The sequence below is a fragment of the Poecilia latipinna genome, unplaced genomic scaffold (genome assembly GCF_001443285.1).
Source record: "Poecilia latipinna isolate Pla-1442-1.1 unplaced genomic scaffold, P_latipinna-1.0 Scaffold2698, whole genome shotgun sequence".
Lineage (NCBI taxonomy): Eukaryota > Metazoa > Chordata > Actinopteri > Cyprinodontiformes > Poeciliidae > Poecilia > Poecilia latipinna.
The window spans coordinates 29,252-41,222 of NW_015115314.1; the positions used below are offsets into that span (position 1 = coordinate 29,252).

At 38.9% G+C, this 11,971-nt stretch overlaps 2 protein-coding genes across 3 annotated transcripts in view; one reads left to right on the top strand and one right to left on the bottom strand.

Annotated features, from left to right (window-relative positions):
* Nucleotides 1-3,581, top strand: part of LOC106938810 (conserved oligomeric Golgi complex subunit 5-like) — a 32,632-nt gene extending 29,051 nt beyond the window's left edge. For both annotated transcript variants that reach the window (XM_015020986.1, XM_015020988.1), the window contains exons 8-13: nt 1,016-1,119; nt 1,690-1,927; nt 2,051-2,127; nt 2,732-2,858; nt 2,942-3,021; nt 3,306-3,581. In XM_015020986.1, coding sequence (XP_014876472.1) covers nt 1,016-1,119; nt 1,690-1,927; nt 2,051-2,127; nt 2,732-2,858; nt 2,942-3,021; nt 3,306-3,432 — 753 coding nt within the window. In that variant the 3' untranslated portion in view covers nt 3,433-3,581. The remainder of the gene's footprint in view (nt 1-1,015; nt 1,120-1,689; nt 1,928-2,050; nt 2,128-2,731; nt 2,859-2,941; nt 3,022-3,305) is intronic.
* ndufa5 (NADH:ubiquinone oxidoreductase subunit A5) lies at nt 3,578-6,390 on the bottom strand. The gene is made up of 5 exons (XM_015020993.1): nt 6,294-6,390; nt 5,285-5,329; nt 5,101-5,217; nt 4,956-5,021; nt 3,578-3,753 (listed from the first exon to the last, which is right to left on the bottom strand). Exons 1-5 carry the CDS (start codon nt 6,312-6,314, stop codon nt 3,652-3,654), a joined length of 351 nt encoding a protein of 116 aa, XP_014876479.1. The 5' UTR covers nt 6,315-6,390; the 3' UTR covers nt 3,578-3,651.
* Nucleotides 6,391-11,971: the final 5,581 nt, after the last annotated feature.

The following is an 11,971-nucleotide window of genomic DNA, read 5'->3' on the forward strand; positions in this document are numbered from 1 at the left end:
CATGGGGACCAACCCGTTAGCCCCGCAACATGTGGCTTCAAATTGCACTTCTCTCATCAGCTGGGTTCAGACCACAAAGACAAAGACCAAGGGAAAGATGAACGGGTGCGTTCCTTCCATGAGACCTGCTCGTCTATCTCTCGATGGACCAGAAAGATCGTGAAACGAGGAGAAAGGAGCTACAGAGCTGCAAGACAAGAAGCTGAGGACCGCTACGCGCATGAGGAAGTCACCCTGAGGCCGAGACCTGCCGCTCTAAGTCAGTACTCTTCCTGTACTGGGAGCCGCCTTCTGCTGCTGCAACACCTTTCTAATCATCAGGCCAGTTCTGGGGTTCAAGATGCCAAACTCCGTTTGTCTCTCTCAAAGTTTCTCTTTTTTAGTTCACAGTGTCAGCAAAAGATGGGCTAGATTATTGATTTTACTTATTTGATTATTTCTGCTACTGATTGAAGCTGCACTGACCCTTGCAAAATTGCCTTGCTAATAAAATATTAAAGTCTAAATTGATGCTGTGGATAGTTAAATGAATTAAGTCAGCTAAAAAACTAAATCATCTGGTTAATGTAAAGTCAATGTTCATGATCCTAGTAAATTAGGAGGGCTTCAGACGTTTCTTTAGTTATGATAAATAATGACCCTGGGTCTCAGTCCAGGTCTCTAAAATTATCTAAGCTGTAACAAGTGCACGTTATTAATAGAGAAAGAGCTACCGTTAACAGGTGTGGTTTATGCTGTCGGGCATCGGCGGGCTACTCCGATGTCTGATTCATGAACTGAAGCGGGTCATAACGTCTGGATCTGAAGGTAGTTAGAGTCTAGACGCATCTTTCTCGCGCCCAGCTTAAACAAAATGTCCTCTACATTTGTATCTGTGGTAATACTCAGGAATTAGAGGCTTTTTGGACCCGTTAGTCGGAGAGCTGGTCAGTAGTCAGTCCATTGGAGTTTGGGAGGTGTTAGGGGCGTGGCTGAATACTGCATAATAACAACTGTTTACCTGATTTGACCTCAGGGAGTTCAGGCCCTGATGAGCAGCGCAGTGCAGCCTCTGCTACAGTCTGTGAGCGACTCTATTGAGGCCATCATCATCACACTTCACCAAGAAGACTTCTCAGGGTGAGACATTTACTTTCTTTTTGTTCCTCTGTGAAATAAGAAAGATGGGAGACGATCTCCCAGGCTGAGTGTGTTCTGGTTGGATCTTTGAAACATTCCAAGCAGAAGTTACACATAGTTTGAAGTTGTTTTGTTTTTCATGCTGTATTTCATGGAGGCCAGATGCAAGTTAAAGTATGTCTGGCCTCCACTTTTATCTAGAGGCACAAACTTCTATTTGAACCCAGTGAGGTGGTTGGGTTGAAATGAGCTTCTTCCTTATGTAGGAAATAGTTTTCCTGATTTTGTAACGGAGCTTTTACGAAATCATGTTTTGATGTTTGCTCTTAACATTAAATTTAGTCAACATCAACCATTCTTTTTGAACTTTTGTCACCAACACATAATATCAGAAGAGACACATTGTGATCCTTTCTGAATGACACCTCAAAGAGAGACGATTATATTAGCTCTCAGTCTGCACAACTGTTGAGATTCCAAGTTGTCCTTCTCTCAACTAAAAATGATGCAGTTTTATGTTAATATTCAATATTCAGTTTTTGTGTGTGTGTGTGTGTGTGTGTTTTCCAGGCCTCTGTCCAGCCCTGATAAGCCAGACGTTCCATGCTCCCTGTACATGAAGGAGCTGCAGGGTTTCATCTCCAGAGTAATGGCTGACTACTTCAAACATTTCCAGTGTGTGGACTTCGTCTATGACAACACAGAGTCCATCGCCCAGAGAGCCATTGAGCTGTTCCTTCGCCATGCGAGCCTCCTGCGCCCACTGGGGGAAGGAGGCAAAATGAGGCTGGCTGCTGACTTTGCACAGGCAAGGATCTGCTGAAATGTGGGATTTGGACAGTTCAGAATCCAGTCCAGATTCCAAGCCCTTTGAACTGTGTTGTCTGTAATAGTGCATGCTGCATTATTACTGTGTGAATCTGTGTGTCAGATGGAGATGGCTGTAGCCCCTCTGTGCAGGAGAGTGTCTGATTTGGGGAAGCCATACAGGATGTTGCGCTCTTTCAGGTCTGTGCCCTCTTTTTGCAAATTATTTGTGTGGTTATAACCAAGAACCAAACTCAGTCATTTTAGTAATTAGTTGGTTCACGTCCTGCTCTATTTTAACTATGTAGTAAATGCCAGCCATGAAACCTGTGACTGAGCTTTCACGGAAACATAGCCTGGATGTTTGCTGAGTGGTTTCAAGACATTACAAATAAAAATCCTCTCTGGGCTCCGCGGTGGCTGAGGATCTGTTGCCTCAGTCTTTGACGTGGCCATCACAAGTTTGAGTCCCCGCCCAGGAGGAAGACCTTTGCAGAGAAACCAAAAATCCTTAAAAAGAAGATCCTACTATATTTGCATTTTACATCAGCTGAGACCATTTGTTGGTCCCTTATTTGCATGCCCCCTTTTTTATGAGCTGAAATGAAAAATAGCAAGAAAAAGCTTCCAGTCATGTTTTTATTTCTTCTTGTAGTACATGCACAAGAGAACATCTACTACTCTTGTAGTTGTAGACGTAGATTAGGTGCAATCAGACCTTTCAGCTTTTCATTGAGGCTTTTCATTGGTGAAGTTTTGGACACTGTGTGTGTGTGACATAAGAAACGTGTGTACTGTGTTTCAGACCTCTGCTGTTTCAGGCCAGTGAACTGATCGCCAGCAGTCCTGCAGTAGGTGACCTGATCCCCTACAGCACCGTGCTTCACTTTCTCTTCACCAGAGCCCCATCTGAGCTCAGATCACCTCATCAGGTCTACACGCACACACACACACGCACACACACACACACACACATAGTTTGGGATGATCCAGAACTTTGCTTGCCCCTCCACAGAGAGCAGAGTGGTCCATTGCACGTTATTCCCAGTGGCTGGATGATCACCCCTCTGAGAGAGACAGACTCGCCCTCATCAGGTGGGCTCCTCTCTTCTTCCACCATTCACCTTTTCAGACTCACTAGGATTGTATTTGTGGGCAGTGATGACCTCTTGTGGTCATCATTTGACTTTAGTAGCTTGTGGAAGTACAGGAGGCACTTCAGTCTCACACTCAGAGTTCCTCCTCACTCTGTAACAGTCTGGATTTTAGAACTCTTTATTTTCTGTTTAAATGTTCTATTCATTCACTGCCAGGTTGCAGGTGCAGTCACAGTAACTCCTCTGCTCCCATCAATTATAAGATGTGTGTCCTCTCCACAGGGGGGCCCTGGAGGCCTATGTGCAGTTGGTGAGAGCTCGGCAGGGAAAAGAGTTTGCTTCCATCTATCCCATAATGCTGCAGCTGTTACAGAGGGCCACCAGTGCTGCTCAGGGGCCCAAAGCCTGAAGGAGCCAGCAGTGGTGCTGCTGTCAGAATCAGAATTTCTTAATGTTACTACATGTCATAAATTTGCTGGATCACGTGCAGGAACAGGCACTGATGTTTCCATGTACAACACTATGAGTTAACTTTAAGAATAAAGGAACTAATGTTTCTTCTAGCGTTTTCTTTATTAGAAGCAAATCTCTCACACACACAGGCAACAGAATGACAGATGAACTCATTTCAGATGGGCCACTTCCACTGGTTGGGTGGAGGCTCCTCCACCAGCGGCTCCCATGGTTTCCAGTCAGCCATCTTCCTGGACAGACTCAGCTCACACTCTGCCTGGAACACAGAACATGAGCCGTCACCAGAGCAACAATCTTAGTTTGCTGCTGCCTTAAAACCCACTGAATGCTCCATTGTTCCTTAGTGGACGGGCCTCCACCAAGGAACAATGTTCCTCCTCCAACATTTCTAAGCTGCGCTTGTTCTGATTATCATCTCATGTTTTTAGTTAATTGTAAGTTATTCCACTTTTGCTCCTTGGGTACTAAAAACCTTCTAAATACTCCTCGTCATACAATTAGAAGACCATCTGTTAAAGCAGTAGCAATACACTATTCTCACAATACGATATATAATCACTATTCAATACATTTTTACAAATTTTTGAAATGTTTTAGAGGGACAGAGTGATTTTGGTGATATTTTGTGACTGTTCCATAGACTTGAATTAAAGTAATTGAACTGATGGTGTAATAAATGTTTTGTTATACATTTGCTTTGTTAATTAAATGTTAATTGTGTAGCTTAGTGTATTTGGTTATGCAGAAAAAAAAAACTTGTCTTATTCACTTAGATAATGGAATTTATCCGTTTCATTACATTTAATTAACTGTAACTTTCATTACATGTAATTTTTAATGTACATGTGGAAGTAGGATTTAATGTCCATAGTCGCGGATGGAAAAATTGATACTTTATGAGAATTTTTTTTTTTTTAATCGATAAATATCGTAGAATTGATATTATACAGGTCTGGTATCTGTGCATTTGGGTGCACAGACACCCAGATGCACAGATTCATCACTCACACATGCTGGATTTAAAAAAAAACAAAAAAACAAGTAGAGCAAACAAAACATTTCCAGAATTATAAACCAAATCAAAACATTTGGTTCATGTTTTGATAGAAACTGAGCTCTCAGAAAAGAGAACTCAGTTTCTTTGAGGATTTCACTGATCAACATGTGCTGCAGCATCATCAGATACTGGCTGGAGTTCCAGTATCCATTTTTTCTGTTTCAACCACAAATAAGATCAAAAATGTTTTTCACATGGTCTTACTTGCTGTGTGCAGCATCCTAACCTTCCCAGAGGAAAAGATTTGCTGTGTTGATCATTCCGATAGCTTTTCTGCCTTTTTTTTCTTTTCAAGCTTTGAGTTTCAGTCCTGCTTCTTTGACATCTTGAAACCAATATTTGGTTTGACTGCTGGCTGGAACAGCCAGCGTCTTTTGCTGTCAGTTACTCCTGTTTCCTACCTGGAAGATGACTTCTTCAATCTGTCCGCCATTTATTTTCTTCTCTAGCTTCCCAATATCTGGCTCCTGTCAACAGAAAGCAAATCAAACCTTCATCTTTAAATTGAATAATTGTTGGGTGACATGGTGAACTTGGTCTGCTGACCGTTTTCACATGGTCTAAGCGCTTGTTAACCAGCTGCTCTGTGTACTTCCTGTATGCGGCGTCCTGTGGCATGGTCTGCAGTGATGCCAAGATCTTTGCGTAAAGAATTCGTAGACGCTGGGAAAGAGGAAAATCTTTGAGTGAATACCTTCAGCTGGGAAATTACAAACTGTTACCTACTCACCTCATGAGGATTCTGGGAGACAGCGAGGCCAACGAGGCCGGTGGTCTGGAAAGGAACAGGAGAGATGATGTAAGTTCAGGTTCTACAAACCCACAAACTCCCACTATCTCCTGCAATCAGGTAAGCTTTCACTGAGCAGCGAGTAAAAGAACAAAGAAACACATCTAAAATCAGACTATTGGGCAAACTGAGCCCAGGAGTTATCCAGTTCGACTATTTTTGTCTAAGTACAATAAAGGAAAGAGAAAGTGAATAGGAACAGTGTTTCTCAACCCTGGTCCCCCCCCCCCCCCCCCTCCTGCTCTCCATGTTTTAGATGTGCCTCTATTCCAGAACAGCTGATTCAAATGATTGCATGACCATCAAGTACTGCAGAAGCCTGTTAATCACCCAGAGATGCAATTCAGGTGTGGCAGAAGTGAAACAACTAAAACATGCAGGACAGGGGCGGTGAGGACCAGGATGGAGAAACACTGATCTAGAAAGAACAGGGGAAATGCAGGTGTGTTATGATTCAGAATGTTAAGTGAACTCAATTCAAACAGAAGTTTTTTTAAATTATTATTATTAATGTGGCCGTTAATAAAACAAACGGGACAAATATCAGTTTCCCTGATATAAAAGTTTGTGTATCAAATAGAAATGTAACCTGTCCATTTATTGTTCGATTAAAGTTATTCATAGACGCTTGATAGATCAAACTTATTCCACCTCTTCAACCCTTTTAGCACTGTCAGCGCTTTTCCACCTCCTGCATCATAGAGCTATGATGTATGATGGAGAATGAACCATAGATAGATAGATGTTTTAATATAGGTTAAGTTAACCTATCAAACTGTCTGAGTAATGCTAGCTTGAGAAGCTCCTTCTCAAGCTCACGGCTCGTTCGCACAGCAGCAGCCTGGCTGCTGCCGAGTAGTCATCATACGTTGTTGCCTGATATTCTACTGGGTTTCACCCGCTGCCTTCATCCCTAACAAACTAAAAGGAACATGACCTCTACACGTACCTTCTTTAGTAACCCGGCCATCTTTCACTGCCAATACAGTAGGACTTCCGGCAACCAGTTATGACGTCAGCGTCAGTAAGCACATAGACATCCATAGACATAATATAAGCAAATCCTTATATTATGTCTATGGTCTATGAGTCCATAGTCCATGTATGAGTCAGCATATCATTTTTTTTAAATAACTTTATTTCAAACAAATAACATGAACGTAATATGGAGGAATATGGACGTAAACTCAATGACAAATATTAAAATATAATAAAAACAAATAGTAAAGAATAATTAAAGACATTCAGGGCGTTGCTGTTAAAGTCTAGAGAGACAAAAGTTAAATTCACTACATGTTAAAGATGAGTAAAATATGTAAATTTGATAAAGCAATATTTTTTCCGATTTTTTTCTGTAAGGAGTTTTTGCAAACCCGACCAAATAAATGTAGTGTGAGAACATTCCACAAATAAATGTTCAATACTTTCGCCTTCACAGTGACAAAAAGAGCAGTTGTTGCTGACATCTGGAGAGAAGCGACAAATGTTATTTTTAACTGGATAATATCTATGTAAAATCTTAAATAAAAATTCTTTCATCCTATTAGTAATTATATATTTATGAGGCAATAAAAAGATTGCACTCCACTATTTTTTGCTCAGATAATCTCATCAATGTTTACTTATGGGAGTGGAGAAAGTGAGTTCTGATAAACCTGTTTGTAAATTTCTTATTCATTATATTAGTTCCTTCAATTGAAATTGAGTCATGAAGGTTTAAATTGTTTGGATGTTTGGTTTGTGCTAAACAGAGCAAACTATGAGGAACAGCTTTAATAATCATTTCAAATTCTTTTGAGATATTTCTATGTTATTGTTGTTCATAAAATGCTCATAAGTATACCACTCACCATCGCTGTCAAGTAACTGATTTATCAAATTAATATTATTGTCAACCCACTTATGAAGAAATAATGATTTGTTTTTATGTATTATATAAGCATTGTTCCATAAGATGCAGTAATGCATCTTATGGAACAATGCTTCCATAAGATGCATTGTTCTTCTAACAGGTTCTTCTAACCTGTATAAAATGGTTTTTATACAGAAAACTCCAACATAGCAGAACCTGCTGATGATATTTGGCTAATTTGACTGGAAGTTTTTCAACTGAGAAAGGACAACACAATAAAAAAATTAGACCCCCAGTTTACTGAACAGATGATATGGGAAAATATTAAACATGGAATTTTGATTTTTTTTTTTTTTTTAGAAATCTTTTAATCCAATTATTTTTTAACATTTGATTAAAGACAGTAGAAGTCAAAACATTTAAACCTCCTTCAGCTAAAGAGTTTGAAAGAACAGATTGTTTTATTTTATAGACTTTATTTTTCCATATAAACTTGAAGAGAATTTTATCCAGATTATAACAGAGTGATTTACTAACATCAAGTGATGCGAAAAGATATGAGACCTTGATATTCCTTCTGCTTTGCTTAATAGTACTCTACCATAAATAGTTAAATCCCTAGCTAACCAACTGTTAAATTTCTTTTTAATAGATTCACAAACAGTAAAATTACCCATGTTGGTGTGGTGAGGGGATATTTTAATTCCTAAGTACGTTATGGCGTTTTTTACATAGATATTACACTTTTCAGTAACAGCAGTTGTATATAAGGGAAGGATTTCACAATTTTTAGACTGAGTTTCAACCCTGAAATGTTAGAGAATTTAGTTATAACAGAAAGAGCTACAGGAATTTCATTAGAATTTCTTAAAAACACTGTAGTATCGTCAGCAAGTTGTGAAATTTTAAGTTCTCAATCAAATATTTTAATTCCCTCAAATGAGCTCTGTCTAATTAAACAGTTTAAAATTTGGCCAACAAGCAGAAAAATGTAAGGGGAGGCCGGACAGCCCTGACGAACCCCTTTATTGATATTAAATCGGCTAGATGTGCCATATAGAAGTTTTATGGAACTGTTATCTCTATAAAGTGTCTTAAAGGCTTTAATGAAAGAGTTACCAAAGTTAAAAAAGGACAATGTGTCAGAAATTAAGTTGTGACTAACTGTATCAAAGGCCTTTTGATAATCTAAAAACAGAATAATTGGGTCACCAGGGATAAGATCTTTGTAATCAACTACGTCTAACACTAATCGAATATTATCAGAAATGTTGCGTCCAGGCATGAAGCCGTTTTGAGATTCATGTATAATGTCATTTAAAACATTTTTCAGTCTTTTAGCTAAAATGGAGGCCAACATTTTATAGTCATTATTTAATAGAGTGATGCCAGGCCAATTATCTATTATTAAATTGTCTTTATTTGGTTCAGGGATCAAAGTGATAAGACCCTGTTTCATTGACGGGGGCAGTTCTTCATTGTTGATGGATTCATTATAAACTACGAGAAGAAATTCTGAAGGTTCAGCCGAGAATTTCTGATAAAATTCTGACGTCAAACCATCTTTGCCTGGTGACTTTTATTTATTATTACCATTTTATCTCCTCAATACAGAGTATTTCATCACAATCCTCTTAAAGATTCATTGGCTTTGTTCACTTCTACTAAAGAGTTTAATATATCTGTGCTATTTATACAGTTATCATTTTTATAGAGATCTCTATAAAATGTTTATACATATTTTGAAATTACTGAATAATCTTGTACTACAGAATTATTTATATTTAATTTGGATACTGATTTCTTTTCAAAATTTCTTTTTTCCATGTTAAAGTATTTGCTATTTTCTTCTCCCTCCTCAATCCATTTTAATCTGGCCACATACTTTTTCTTTATATATCTCATTTAACTCTTCTTGATGTTTCTGTAGTTGTGTTACAACAACTTCATCATCTAACATGTTAGTAGTAATGTCTGAAATAGATCTGATTAATTGCTCTAGCTTTTCTTTTTTTGTGCGGTTTATTCTTTTGCTAAACTGGATTGCATACCTTCTAATTTCATACTTCAGTAATTCCCAATATTTTTCAAATTGGTTATTATTTTGAGCGATTGTCCAGGACTGTTTGATTAGTTTTTGAATAAATGATGTAAATTCTATGTTATTTAATAATGAATTATTACGTTTCCAGTGGTTATACACTCTTCTACTCTCCTTATTAGAAAGATTTACTTTTAAACAAATGGTTTTGTGATCAGTTAAAACTGCAGAGCAAATTTTAACCTCCATTCCTCGACTCTCCATGTCCTCTGAAATAAGCCATAAGTCAATTCTAGATTGAGTTGAAAAGCTTTTGTTACTCCAGGTGTATTTTATGTCAGTAGGATGACGATGTCTCCAAATGTCTAATAAATTCAGCCGGGTAGAGAAGTCCATAAGATGGTTTTGTCCGTTTCTAAATCTAGAGGGATGCCTATCCAGTTGATTGGAAAAGACCATATTAAAATCACCCCCTAAAATAACCTTTGCTGATGGAAACTTAGTACCAAGTAAAAACATGGTGTCCTCCAGCTCTTTTAAGAAAATAACTTTTAAAGAATCAAAATTATAACCATAAATATTGCCCAGCAAAATGATCTAAGAGTGAAATTCAACCACTATGAAAATCCAATGACCCTTATGATCAGATGTAACATCTAAAACTTTACCTTTGAAGTTAAGTAAATCTTTTAATATTGCTACACCCCCTGACTTGTTTGAACCATGTGCTAACCAAATATCTTTGCCCCATTGATTCTTCCAAAAGGATTCATCTTCTAAGCATGAATGACATTCCTGAAGAAAAACAAAGTCTATTCTTGCCTCTTTGGAAAAAAGAAAAAATGCTTTACGTTTTATATCATTACGCAGACCCCTTGTATTAACAGATACAAAAGATACCTCCGTGCTTTCTGAAAGTTAAAGAAAAGTAATTTTAAAAAAAAAAGTCACCCATTTAAGATGACTCCTAAAATAAAATTTGAAGCCACTATCAAAATTAGCTAAGCCATTTGTAAAGTGTAGTGTTTACTGCTGAGGAAAAAATCATTATTCTCCAGAAGCCCTTCGAATTTCCTTTCCATCCACATAAGGCCCTCTCCCTGTTCAATGACAGGCCACAGAGCAGACCTGGCATCCTTGTCTTCATTGGAAAGGTCTTCGCCGAAACGAACTTTGTTCTCTTCAGGTAGATGTTATTTTTCGAACTTCTCCAGATGATGTCCCTCACTGAACGATAAGCAAACAGGACGATGATTGCTCTGGTCTTACTGTCGATCCGTTTCCCCAGCCAATGAGCTACGTCGATTCCTTCAGTTGCTTTTGATCCAAGATCAGGTGCAATTTTGTGACAGATGGCTGAAACCTTCTCTTTCAGATCTTCATTCTCATGTTCAGGCAGTCCGTAGAGCCGTAGGCACCATCTGCAACACGGTCCTGCAGATCTTCTATTGGCGCCTCCAATTTTGCAGTTTTATTCTTCAATATACAGTTCTCGTTTTTTAGGTCTTCAATCTCGGCATGCATGAATTCAATAGAATTTTTAATATCCTTGATGATATTAAAAACCTCGTCCGCTCTGTCGTTCACCGCTTTTAAGATGGCGTGTAGAGAGGCTTGAGGCTCATCGCCGCAGGATTTCTTGGCAGCTGGGCTGTTGATAGGAGAATCCGGGAATATCATAGGATCGGCATCGGAGTTCCCATCGCTCATGCATCTTGTTCTGAGGTGTAACTGGTGTCCTGGTCTTCCGCTTATTTTCTTCCCCTTTGTCGATCATCTCTTCTTTGCAAGCTGTTTTTCTCAGCAGAGTAAGGTGGTGGAGAACGACCACTGTGGGACTTCCAGATCCAGACAGACAAGATGGTAATGGCGAACCAACCGGACATTGTGGGGGGGGATAAAGAACAGAGGAAAGCCGTTGTGGTGGATGTAGCAATACCAAGTGACCACAACATCAGGAAAAAGGAGAAACTGGAGAAATACCAGGGCCTCAGAGAGGAACTGGAGAAGGCCTGGAAGGTGAAGACCACAGTGGTGCCTGTGGTCATCGGGGCCCTCGGGGCAGTCACCCCAAAACTGGAGCAGTAGCTCAAACAGATCCCAGGAACAACATCAGACATCTCAGTCCAATGTGCAGTTCTAGGCACAGCCAAGATACTGCGCAGAACCCTCAAGCTCCCAGGCCTCTGGTAGAGGACCCGAGCTCAGAGGATGAAAGAGAGAGACCACCCGCAGAGGGTGAGAAGGGATTTTTTTTCTATCTATCTATCTATCTATCTATCTATCTATCTATCTATCTATCTATCTATCTATCTATCTATCTATCTATCTATCTATCTATCTATCTATCTCCTTCTGAGAACCGGCCCATAGACTTATGTCCATTATAATGGACATTTTGTTGAAGCTTATTTTTTGTTCACACTTTGAGTTACCCTTTCTACAGTACCCTTAGAGGACATCCTGGGCTTTCCAGGGATGTGTCATGTGATAGGTTTGCACCGGGAAGTCCTTTTTTTTCCTAAATCAAAATGGCCGACCTGCCAGAAACCACATTTTATGGAAAGAGGGTAGATGAGTCAAATATTTCACTTCTTTTGTTATTTTTGTTGATAATTATATTCTTGTTAATATAACCAATAATAATATTTTGACCAGTGAAAACAATTTAATAATTTCTGTTTAGAAATAACAGACCTTTTCTGAATGTCAATTATAATGAACATCAGGACTA

Bases quoted from the DNA above. Each gene is read 5' to 3' on its own strand.
- ndufa5 (XM_015020993.1), bottom strand. From the start codon at position 6,314: ATGGCCGGGTTACTAAAGAAG. The intron at 5,022-5,100 runs GTCAGCAGACCA...TTCTGTTGACAG, and splicing joins GCTTAGACCATGTGAAAACG to GAGCCAGATATTGGGAAGCT. The intron at 3,754-4,955 runs GTAGGAAACAGG...TCTGTGTTCCAG, and splicing joins TTGAAGAAGTCATCTTCCAG to GCAGAGTGTGAGCTGAGTCT.